The 12,883-nt window shown below is 49.6% G+C and overlaps 1 protein-coding gene across 3 annotated transcripts in view; it reads right to left on the bottom strand.

The window, feature by feature from the left end:
* Positions 1–12,883, bottom strand: part of PRKCD (protein kinase C delta) — a 65,896-nt gene that overhangs the window by 20,728 nt on the left and 32,285 nt on the right. For all 3 annotated transcript variants that reach the window (XM_038740804.1, XM_038740802.1, XM_038740803.1), the window contains exon 3: positions 1,805–1,949. In XM_038740804.1, the coding sequence (XP_038596732.1) occupies positions 1,805–1,919 (115 nt within the window). In that variant the 5' untranslated portion in view covers positions 1,920–1,949. The remainder of the gene's footprint in view (positions 1–1,804; positions 1,950–12,883) is intronic.

Raw genomic sequence — 12,883 nt, 5'->3', positions numbered from 1 at the left:
AGACCGGCCACCTAAAACTCAACATGTCCAAGACTGAACTCCTTGTCTTCCCTCCCAAACCCTGCCCTCTCCCTGATTTTCCCATTACTGTTGACGGCACTACCATCCTTCCCATCTCACAAGCCTGCAACCTTGGTGTCATCCTCGACTCCGCTCTCTCGTTCACCCCTCACATCCAAGCCGTCACCAAAAGATTTGGGTGTCATCAGGGTAGAGATGATAGTTGAAGCCGTGGGAGCGAATGAGGTCACCAAGGGAGTGAGTGTAGATCGAGAGCAGAAGGGGACCAAGAACTGAACCTTGAGGAACCTCTACAGTAAGGGGATGGGAGGGGGAGGAGGAGCCTGCAAAAGAGACTGAGAATGAACGAACGGAGAGATAAGAGGAGAACCAGGAGAGGACGGAGTCTGTGAAGCCAAGGTTGGATAGCATGTTGAGGAGAAGGGGGTGGTCCACAGTGTTGAAGGCAGCTGAGAGGTCGAGGAGGATTAGGATAGAGTATGAGCCATTGGATTTGGCAAGCAGGAGGTCACTGGTGACCTTTGAGAGGGCAATTTCCGTGGAATGTAGGGGACGGAAGCCAGACTGGAGGGGGTCGAGGAGAGAGTTGGTGTTGAGGAATTCGAGGCAGTGCGTGTAGATGACTTGTTCAAGGAGTTTGGAAAGGAATGGTAGGAGGGAGATGGGGCGATAACTAGAAGGTGAGGTGGGGTCAAGAGAGGGTTTTTTTAGGATGGGAGAGACATGGGTATGTTTGAAGGCAGAGGGGAAGGAACCAGTGGAGAGTGAGCGGTTGAAGATGGAAGTTAAGGAGGGGAGAAGGGATGGAGCAAGAGATTTCACCTCAGAGAAACCTCAGAGAAATCAACAGGATCATAAAAAGTTATCTCAGCTGATGGTCTCCATTTACTTTCCCTACAGATTGATTCAGAGAGCTGCTAAGGAGAAGCCAAAAGGCTTGTCACAGGTAGTAGTAGTAGTAGTAGTAGTAGGTAGTAATAGCAGCAGTAAGTAGCAGTAGTAGCAGCAGCAGTAATAGTACTAGTGGTAGTAGCAATAGGAGTAATGGCATTTATTGAGTGCCTACTATACTTCGTGTTTGGAAGAGACAATGGAAACAGTTCCTTCTTCCCTCCCCAACCCTGCCTCACCTCTAGAGAGCTGCTGGTGGAAAAGAAAATAGCCCCGAGGTGGGAAGGAGGCGGGAAAGAGAAAGACTTGGGTGAATCAGTACACAAGATGAACAATCTGACCCCGGATAATTGAATCAGCCTTCCCCCAGTACAGTATCCAGTTCACCACCTCGGCTCTCCAGCCTCTATCCTGAGCTCCTCTCAGTCTCTCCAAATGCTGTCCCCCCCGCACCTCTCCAGCCTCCAAAGCAGAGAGGAAAATCACTCCCCAGCACAGTACTCCCGCTTTGTCTATAAAATAGGGGGCCCAGCGATGCAAGACAACTCCTCCACTGACAGTTGAGGAAGCAGGGACAAAGGGACTTAAAGTCAGGATGCCCAAGGGCCTTAGTTGTACTGTGGCTATGCCTCCATTCACTCAGGAAATACTCAGGACATTCAGGAAAGAGTTCAAAATAATAAGGGTGGAGCTAAGTGAAAGGGACCCCCCACCCCCACCCCCATTCTGGCTTTTCCAAAGGGGAGTCAGAACGTCTTCCTGATCAACCCGGGGGCTGCCTGCCTTCTGCCCCTTGGAGTCAGAGAGAAATCACTCACCTTCCACCAACCAGGGTCAGTCCCAGGCCTCCCCCAGCAACATAAGTGTGGTCAGTACTTTTCCAGCACCTTACCTGTGGTTAGAGCTTCTTTCATCTTGACGGCACAGAAGGGCTGGCATTGCTCCTCAGAATTCAGCAGAGAGCCCAGATCATATGAATTGAAGGAGATGCGTAGGAACGGTGCCATCACTGACTGTGTGACCAGCTGGTCGGACACCTGTGGGTCCAGGAAGGAGGGAAACACAAGACAGCATGTGGACTTGGGAGGAGAGAGGGAAATTGAGGGGTCTGAAGAATCAGATCAGGACAGGTTAGTAAGGAAATCACCAACTTCTTGACAGCCTGCCAGCTCAATCTACCTGAATATTCCACTGATTCTCTGAGAAACACCTGACATTAATCCAGTGCCCACTCTGTCCTCCCTTCCCATCTCCCAGTGCTCCTTGTGGCAAGTACTGGGACAATAAACTATCAACATCCTCAATGGTATGCATTGAGTGCTTGCTTTGTCTTCTCCAACTCCATTATTGACCTTCCAGTTTCTGCCTCCTTCACTCCATTGAGACTGTTCTCTCAAAGGTCACAAAGGACCACCTCCTTGCCAAATCTAATGGTCTTAGTCCTAATCCTCCTTGACCTCTTGGCTGCCTTTGACACTGTGGACCACTACCTTCTCCTGGAAATCAATCAATCAATCAATCAATTATATTTATTGAGCGCTTACTGTGTGCAGAGCACTGTACTAAGCGCTTGGGAAGTACAAGTTGGCAACATATAGAGACAGTTCCTACCCAACAGTGGGCTCACAGTCTAGAAGGGGGAGACAGAGAACAAAACAAAACATATTAACAAAATAAAATAAATAGAATAGATATGTACAAGTAAAATAAATGAATAAATAGAGTAATAAATATGTACAAACAAATATACATACATACAGGTGCTGTGGGGAAGGAAAGGAGGTAAGACAGGGGGATGGAGAGGAGGAGGAGGCGGAGAGGAAGGAGGGGGCTCAGTCTGGGAAGGCCTCCTGGAGGAGGTGAGCTCTCAGTAGGGCCTTGAAGGGAGGAAGAGAGCTAGCTTGGCAGATGTGCGGAGGGAGGGCATTCCAGGCCAGGGGGTGACGTGGGCCGGGGGTCGACGGCGGGACAGGTGAGAATGAGGCACGGTGAGGAGATTAGCGGCAGAGGAGTGGAGGGTGCGGGCTGGGCTGTAGAAGGAGAGAAGGGAGGTGAGGAAGAGGGGGCGAGGTGATGGAGAGCCTTGAAGCCGAGGGTGAGGAGTTTCTGCCTGATGCACAGATTGATTGGTAGCCACTGGAGATTTTTGAGGAGGGGAGTAACATGCCCAGAGCGTTTCTGGACAAAGACAATCCGGGCAGCGGCGTGAAGTATGGATTGAAGTGGGGAAAGAGACGAGGATCGGAGATCAGAGAGGAGGCTGATGCAGTAGTCCAGACGGGATAGGATGAGAGCTTGAACAAGCAGGGTAGCGGTTTGGATGGAGAGGAAAGGGCGGATCTTGGCAATGTTGCGGAGCTGAGTCCGGCAAGATTTGGTGATGGCTTGGATGTGAGGGGTGAATGAGAGAGCGGAGTCGAGGATGACACCAAGGTTGCGGGCTTGTGAGATGGGAAGGATAGTAGTGCTGTCCACAGTGATGGGAAAGTTAGGGAGAAGGCAGGGTTTGGGAGGGAAGACAAGGAGTTCAGTCTTGGACATGTTGAGTTTTAGGTGGTGGGCAGACATCCAGATGGAGATGTCCTGAAGGCAGGAGGAGATGCGAGCCTGGAAGGAGGGGGAGAGAACAGGGGCAGAGATGTAGATTTGGGTGTCATCAGCGTAGAGATGATAGTTGAAGCCATGGGAGCGAATGAAGTCACCAAGGGAATGAGTGTAGATCGAGAACAGAAGGGGACCAAGAACTGAACCTTGAGGAACCTCTACAGTAAGGGGATGGGAGGGGGAGGAGGAGCCTGCAAAAGAGACTGAGAATGAACGAACGGAGATATAAGAGGAGAACCAGGAGAGGACGGAGTCTGTGAAGCCAAGGTTGGATAGCGTATTGAGGAGAAGGGGGTGGTCCACAGTGTCGAAGGCAGCTGAGAGGTCGAGGAGGATTAGGATAGAGTATGAGCCGTTGGATTTGGCAAGCAGGAGGTCACTGGTGACCTTTGAGAAGGCAGTTTCCGTGGAATGTAGGGGACGGAAGCCAGATTGGAGGGGGTCGAGGAGAGAGTTGGTGTTGAGGAATTCGAGGTAGCGCATGTAGACAACTTGTTCAAGGAGTTTGGAAAGGAATGGTAGGAGGGAGATGGGGCGATAACTAGAAGGTGAAGTGGGGTCAAGAGAGGGTTTTTTTAGGATGGCACAGACATGGGCATGTTTGAAGGCAGAGGGGAAGGAACCAGTGGAGAGTGAGCAATTGAAGATGAAAGTTAAGGAGGGGAGAAGAGACGGAGCGAGAGATTTCATGAGATGAGAGGGAATGGGGTCAGAAGCACAGGTGGCCGGAGTAGCACTTGAGAGGAGGGAGGAGAGCTCCTCTGAGGATACTGCTGGGAAGGATCGGAGAGTAGCAGAGAGTGTTGAGAGCCGGGGGGCTGGAGAAGGGGAGGGGAGTGACTTTGGGGAGGTCGGACCTGATGGATTTAATTTTATTAATGAAGTAGGAGGCCAGGTCGTTGGGGGTGAGGGAAGGAGGAGGGGGAGGAACCGGGGGCCTGAGAAGGGAGTTGAATGTACGGAAGAGCTGACGGGGATGATGGGCATGAGTGTCAATAAGGGAGGAGAAATAGTTTTGTCTGGCAGAGGAGAGGGCTGAGTTAAGGCAGGAAAGGATAAACTTGAAGTGAACGAGGTTGGCATGGTGTTTAGACTTTCGCCAGCAGCGTTCGGCAGCTCAAGCATAAGAGCGAAGGAGGCGGACAGTGGCAGTGATCCAGGGCTGTGGGTTAGTGGTACGAGAGCGGCGAAGGGAAAGGGGAGCGAGTGAGTGTAGCTGAGTAGAAAGGGTAGACTTGAGAGCAGTAATCTGATCATCAAGATTGGGTAGTGAGGAGAGGGAGGTGAGGTGGGGTGTGAGGCTCAGAAAGATGGATGGGGTCAAGAGAACGGAGATCTCTGTGAGAGAGTAATATGGATTTACAGGGGAAAGTTGTGTGAGTGAGGAGGCAGGTGAGAAGATTATGATCAGAGAGAGGGATTTCAGAGTTGGTGAGGGTGGACACAGTGCAGCGGTAGGAGATGATGAGGTCGAGGGTATGACCAAGTTGGTGAGTGGGTGAGGTGGGGTGGAGCAAGAGGTTGGCAGCTTCAAGGAGAGATAGAAGGCGGGCGGCAGAGGAGTCATCAGGGATATTCATGTGGATGTTGAAGTCTCCCAGGATCAGAGTGGGCATGGAAAAGGAGAGAAGGAAGGTGAGGAAGGGGTCAAAATCGTTAAAGAAGTTGGAGGTGGGGCCGGGGGGGCGGTAGATGGATACAAGAATCTGGAGGGGGTGGTAGAGGTGAATAATGTGAGCTTCAAAGGAAGGGAAGGAAAGGGAAGGGGGAGGAGGGATAGTGCGAAAGCGACATTGGGGGGCGAGAAGGAAACCGACACCTCCTCCTTTTCCGGTGAGTCTGGGAGAGTGGGAGAAGAAGAGGCCTCCACTGGAGAGAGCAGCAGAAGAGACCGTGTTGTCCGGAGACAACCATGTTTCAGTTAGGGCGAGGAGGAGTAGAGAACTGGAAAGGAATAGGTCCAGGATGAAAGGGATCTTACTTAAAATGGAGCGGGGGTTCCAGAGGCCACACTTGGCAGTAGCTGTCGAGGGAGGGGAGGGAGGGGGAAGGGTGCGAGGGGTGGGGAGGGTTTGGATTGGGATGAGTTGGCGGTGGCCTAGGCGGGGAGAGTGGGAAGAGGGGTGGCAATGGGAAAGGAGAACTGGGATGGGGTGGGGGCAGGGAGGAGGAGAGGGAGGGGACTGGGAGGGAGGAGTGGAGGATTGGCGCTGGTACAGTGGGATCCTTGGTAGGGGGTGAGGGGGAGTGGTCTTGGTGGGGGAGAGGGAGGGAAAAAGCTGGGTGGGAGAGGGGAAGGGGAAGGTGAGGAATGGGAATGGCAGTTGGGAGCAAGGGAATTGAAAGTTCATGGTGAAGTCAGCAGGGCGAGTGACAGTACAGCGGGAGATCAACAATTGAGATGCAGAAGCGATAAAACAGTAGCAATGATATAAATAGGCGATGGCATCACAGGGGCTAGTTAATGATTAACATGCTATGGCAATAATAAAATTGGCAGATAATGATATCACAGAGAGCAGATACAAACTATTATGTACGACACTAGCTACACTTGCTTTCATGGACACTGTCCTCTCCTGGTTCTCCTCCTACCTCTCTGACCATTCCTTCTCAGCCTCTTTCAACTGGCTCCTCCTCTGTCCCCCACACCCTAACTGTGGGGGTCCCTCAAGGTCTACTCTGGGTCCCCCTCTCTACTCCCAACTCTGTTACTTGTCTGCTGGGTGACCTTGGGCAAGTCACTTAACTTCTCTGGGCCTCAGTTACCTCATCTGCAAAATGGGGATTAAGACTGTGAGCCCGTTGTGGGACAGGGACTGTGTCCAACCTGATTAACTTGTATCTACCCCAGCACTTAGAACAGTGCTTGGCACATGGTAAGCACTTAAATAATAATAATAATAATAATAATGGTATTTACTAAGCACTTACTATGTGCTAAGCGCTGGGGGGATACAAGGTAATCAGGCTGTCCCACGTGGGGCTCACAGTCTTAATCCCCCTTTTACAGATGAGGGAACTGAGGCACAGAGAAGTTAAGTGACTTGCCCAAAGTCACACAACTGACAAATGGCAGAGCCGGGATTAGAACCCATGACCTCTGACTCCCAAGCCCGTGATCTTTCCACTGACCCATGTTGCTTCACTTAAATGCCATGATTATTATTATTATTATTATTATTATTATTATTATTATTATTATTACTCAATTTACCCTCACTCTCTTGGGGAGCTCATCCGCTCCCACAACTTCAACTCCCACCTCTCTGCTGATGACTCCCAAATAGATCTCAAAAAATACGATTGAATGAATAAACGAATCTCGTCAGCTCTGACTGCTCTCCTATACAACCTCACATTTCCTCCTGCCTCTAGGACATCTCTACATGGATGTCCCGCTGGTATTGTAAGCTCAATTTGTCCTAAGTGAACTCCTCCCCTTCCTCCCCAACACCTTCCCAACACCCCACCACCCTTCTCCATTTTCAAAATCAAAACCTCGACGTTATCAACTCCCTTTCTTTCAATCCCTATATTCAGTCTGTTGTCAAATTATTATTATTATTATTATTGTTGTTGTATTTTTAAGCACTTTACTATGTGTCAAACACTGTTCTAAGCATTAAGGTAGATACAATTAATCAGGTTGAACACAGTCTCCATCCCACATTCTCCCACACAGGCTAAGTAGGAGGGAGAACAGATATTTAATCCCCATTTTACAGATCAGGAAACTGAGGCACAGAGAAGCTAAGTGACTTGTCCAAGGTCACCCAGCAGGCAATTGGTAGAGCCGGGATTAGAACCCAGGTCCTCTGACTCCCAGGCCCCTGTTCTTTCCACTAGGCCACACTGCTTATCTCTCCTTTTGGTTCTTTCTCCATGACATATCCAGAATCTGCCTCTTCCCCTTCATTCAAACCACGTTGGTCCAGGTAGTTGTCATATCCCTACTTGACTAGTGTATCAGCTTCCTCTCTGACCTCCCTGCCATCAGTCCATACTTCACTCTGCTGCTTGGATCATTTTTTCTGAAACATTTCTCCATACACATCTTCCCCACTCCTCAAAAACCTCCAATTGTTGCCCATTCAATCAATCAATCAATCGTATTTATTGAGCACTTACTGTGTGCAGAGCACTGTACTAAGCGCTTGGGAAGTACAAGTTGGCAACATATAGAGACAGTCCCTACCCAACAGTGGGCTCACAGTCTAAAAGGGGGAGACAGAGAACAAAACCAAACATACTAACAAAATAAAATAAATAGAATAGATATGTACAAGTAAAATAAATAGAGTAATAAATATGTACAAACATATATACATATATACAGGTGCTGTGAGGAAGGGAAGGAGGTAAGATGGGGGGATGGAGAGGGGGACGAGGGGGAGAGGAAGGAAGGGGCTCAGTCTGGGAAGGCCTCCTGGAGGAGGTGAGCTCTCAGTAGGGCCTTGAAGGGAGGAAGAGAGCTAGTTTGGCGGATGGGCAGAGGAAGGGCATTCCAGGCCCGGGGGATGATGTGGGCTGGGGGTCGATGGCGGGACAGGCGAGAACGAGGTACGGTGAGGAGATTAGCAGCAGAGGAGCGGAGGGTGCGGGCTGGGCTGTAGAAGGAGAGAAGGGAGGTGAGGTAGGAGGGGGCAAGGTGATGGAGAGCCTTGAAGCCCAGGGTGAGGAGTTTCTGCCTGATGCACAGATTGATTGGTAGCCACTGGAGATTTTTGAGAAGGGGAGTAACATGCCCAGAGCATTTCTGGACAAAGACAATCCGGGCAGAGCCGTGAAGTATGGATTGAAGTTGGGAGAGACACGAGGATGGGAGATCAGAGAGAAGGCTGATGCAGTAGTCCAGACGGGATAGGATGAGAGCTTGAACGAGCAGGGTAGCGGTATGGATGGAGAGGAAAGGGCGGATCTTGGCAATGTTGCGGAGCTGAGACCGGCAGGTCTTGGTGACGGCTTGGATGTGAGGGGTGAATGAGAGAGCGGAGTTGAGGATGACACCAAGGTTGCGGGCTTGTGAGACGGGAAGGATGGTAGTGCCATTCCTCTCTGTAACAAGCAGAAATTGTTGCCATTGGTTTTTAACATACTCAATCAGCTCTCTCCCTCCTACTTATCCACTCTCTTCTACACTTGTTCCTCACAAGCCAACCTACTCACTGTGCCTCCTTCTTGTCTCTCCCACCATCCACCTTTTGCTCAAACTTCCCTCCCTCCATCTGGAAGTCCCTCCCCCTTCATATCCAGCAGACCACAACTCTCTCCATTTCACGGCCCTTCGGAAATCACATCTCCTCCAGGAGTCCTTCTCTGATTAATCTCTCATCTCACCATTATAAACCTACCAACTGTCACGTCAACAATTCAACTCCACTTAAGCATTCATGACCCCTAGTAGCCCTTATGCATTTATCTTCATACTCTATTACTTCCTTTATCCATAATTTAGTTTAGTGTCTGTCTCAACTGCTATGTTGTAAACTCCTTGAGGACAGGGGTTATGTCTATTGAATTATCCCAAGAGCTTAGTACAGTGTTCTGCACAAAGTAGAACGCTCACTAAATACTATTGATTGAGTGAGTGTAAAGTGCTTGGGAGAGTAAAATGGAAGTGAGACACCTGACCACTGTCCTCTAGCAGTTTACAATATAATGTGGTGGATCAAGAGTAGTAGTAATAGTAATAGTAGCAGCAGTAGTTGTAGTAGTAATAGTAGTAGCAGTCACCATCTTATAAGTCTAATAGTAGTATTTATTGAGCTCCCAGGAAAGTACAACAGAAGTAAGAGTCATAGTCCCTGCCCACAGGGAGCTTACACTCTAATAGGGGAGCCAGACATAAACATATTTAAAGATAATTTGAATTAATAGTTGAGTGTATAACTAATGATATGATTGCTACAGTAAACACCCAACATCTGTTCCTATCAGCTCTTCCCAATAAAAAGGGTCTTTACTCTGAATTGTTACTAGTGAAACCTAGAAGCCCCTATCTGTTTTTGCTAGACTGAAAGCAGGTAGTAACAGATTGGGGATTTTTACTGTAACACGTCTACACAAGCATTGAGAATGGGTGTAAATGGATGAACAAGTGCTAGAGGTGACTGTTAATTGATATGACAGGGTGTTGGGAACTAAACAGGGGAGGCTTGTTGGAGGAGACTGAATTTTAGGAGGGCTTTGGGCATGTGGAGAAGTGTGGTCTGGCCAATTTTGGGGGAAGGGAGTTCCAAGCTGGAGGAATGGCAGTGAGCGAGGAGAAGGAGGGAGGAAAGTCGAGAGCGAGGTACTGTTAGAAGGTTGGCTTGGGAGAAGCAAAGAGTGTTACCTGGGGAGTTGCCAGTGAATATATAAGATGTCTGTGAGACAGGCCAAAATAATTTACAAACAGTGGGAGCAGGAAGGTGAACAAGGACATATTAGGAAGTAGCATAAACGTATCAAGATGAAATAGCTGAATGACTTAGTATATAAATACATATACAAGTTAAAATAGAGATAGGTGCATATGTGCTGAAGTTTGGAACTAAATATATAAATGCTAAGGGGGTTAGGCTGATGTGATCAGGGTGTTGTGAATTAATCAGGGCAGACCTCCGGGAGAGAAGCCGCATGGCATAGCATAAAGAGCCTGGACTTGGGAGTCAGAGGGCCTGGGTTCTAATACTGGCCTCGCCACTTGCCGCCTGGGTGATCTTGGGGAACACACTTCACTTCTCTGAGCCTCGGTTTTCTCATCTGTAAAATGGGAATTCAGCAATACCTGTTCTCTCTCCCCTTTAGACTGAGAGCCTCATGTGGAATGGGGACTGTGTCCAACCTGATTATCTCATATCCACTACAGTACTTGTCACATAGCAAGTGCTTAACAAATATTATTATTATTTTAGATGGAATTGTAGGAGGGAGAACTGTAGTCTGGTGGATTTGTGGAGGAAAGGAGTTCCAGGCCAGTTGTCGCTGTGCAGATGGAGGGTAAGGAAGGGGAGGATCAGTTTCTCCTGACTCCACCAATTCACAACCCAAGGGGAATATGCGGATTAAACCTCTTTTTCTCTGGTGTGAAAAACAATTTCAGCATGGGTCCCAGGAAAGTATGTAGGCCACACACACACACATGCACACTCTCTCTCTCTCTCTCTCTCTCTCTCTCTCTCTCTCTCTCACCTAAGATATGCAGAATCCACAACCATACACAAAGCTGTACAAATATATCCCAACTCCACTACCACATCAGCCTCTTCATTGACCTCCCTGCCTCCAACCTCTCCCCTCTCCAGTCCATACTTCACTCTGCTACCCGAATCATTTTTCAGTCCACGCCTCCTCACTCAAAAACCTCCAATGGTTGACCATCCACCTCAACATCAAGCAGAAACATATGTCCCTTGGCTTCGAGGCACTCAGTCAGCTCTCTCCTGCCTACCTATCCTCGCTCCTCCACCACTACTGCCCAGCCCACACACTTTGCTCCTCTGACACCTACCTACTCACTGTACCTCATTCTCATCTCTCTCCCCATTGACCTTCTTTTTCATGCCTGGAACTCCCTCCCACTTCACAGCCAACATATCATTATCTTCCCCGTCCTCAAAGCCCTTCTGAAATCACATCAAGAGGCCTTCACTAATGAATCTTTCATTCTCACCAACCTATTTCCACCTCCACTGCCACTTTAACTCTTCCCTGCCCCCTGTACATTAGAGTCTTCATTTGGGTACTCACCCCACCCAGACTCCCACAGCATTTGTGTACCTTCTTTAAACTCTGTTATTTCCCCCAACCTGAACCCCTGGCACCCATTGGACTTACAGACATGTCTTCAAATTCTTATTTCCCCCTACCTGTAATTTATGTTAGTGTCTGCCTTGTGCTCAATAAATATATGGATTGATTGAGATACACAGCCTATCTCTCACACACAAACATACACACACAGAGAGAGAGAGAGAAAGAGAGAGAGAGATGCTCTCTTCTCTCTCTAAAACCCCAGCCTAAGTTGCTGTGGCCATCAGCTACCCAGTCTTGGTGCAAGGGTTGGAAGGAAGGACAGAAGGTGGGAGTAGGAGCACTGCCCCAAACCACCCCAAGAAACAAGACAGCAGCTGTGTCTCCTGCACTTGGAGCTGTGAATGAGATCAGAGGAAACACTGACTTCATGCTACTTGGAGCCAAAAGCTGGGCTGGGGGGCCAAGAGGGAGCCTGAGGCTGGCTGGATGGGATGGACAGAGAGCATCCCCTCCCTAGCTCTCTGACTCCATCCCCTCCTCAGGTCTGGCACATGCTCCCAGCCTGTCTGGACGATCTCTCGGGGGGCTGGGGCTGCCCCTACCCGAGGCCTCGTGACTGCTTAATCAAAGCAAGAGCGGTGGGCGTCCAAGGCAGGGGGATACTGAGGAGTGGTGGGGAACAGTCAGAGAACCAGAGTTTCTCAACTGCTATTGCACAAATGTTATTTTAAAATGCGGGGTGGGGGCAGGGTGGGAGGGAGAGATGGGGGAATGGAAAGCAAAACACCAACCATTTTCAGTTCCTTGTAGTCTCTTCCTCAGTCGGGGGCGGGGGGAGGGGGAGAAGCAGCAGCGAGGGGGATAAGATACCTCTCCCTGTCTTGTCAGGGGTTCAAGATAAAGTAGGGCCCTACATGTCCCTCTATCAATCAGGCAATCAATAGATGGCATTTATTGAGCAGTTGCTGGGTGCAGAGCATTGGACTAATAATAATAATAATTGTGGTGTTTGTTAAGCACTTACTATGTGCCAGGCACTGTACTAAGCCCGGGGGTGGATACAAGCAAATTGGGTTGGATGCAGTCCCTGTCCCACATGGCGCTCACAGTCTTAATCCTCATTTTACAGATGAGGTAATTGAGGAGCAGAGAAGTGGACTGGCCCAAGGTCACACAGCAGACAAGTGGTGGAGCCAGGATTAGAACCCATGACCTTCTGACTCCCAGGCCCGTGCTCTGTCCACTACACCATGCTAAGCCCTGACACGCCTTCTGACAGTTTCCCCAGAGCCTGGTCCCATGACTTCTTGGACTAGTCCCAAAGGTAGCTGGCCAGTGGACTCTTGAGCACTGGGCGGATGTGACAAGCTCACTACAGGTCCTGCGTCCAAGCCCTCTCCACACACGCTCCCCTTTGCCAGGGCCCAGGGGCTGCAGCCCCAAGCAAGGCCCCAAACTGGTCAGCTGGCAGGGGGAAGGGCAGAAGCAGAGGGACCTGGGGTCAGGTCAGCCTTGGATTTTGCCCTGGACACAGTCGATTCTTTTTGTCCTGCAGCCACCTAGGCCCACGGACTCCAGGCCGGAAAGGAATGAGGCATGGCTGACAATCACTAAGCTTCAGGGTGAG

This window comes from Tachyglossus aculeatus, chromosome X1 (genome assembly GCF_015852505.1).
Source record: "Tachyglossus aculeatus isolate mTacAcu1 chromosome X1, mTacAcu1.pri, whole genome shotgun sequence".
Lineage (NCBI taxonomy): Eukaryota > Metazoa > Chordata > Mammalia > Monotremata > Tachyglossidae > Tachyglossus > Tachyglossus aculeatus.
This window is presented reverse-complemented; position numbering and strand designations above follow the sequence as displayed.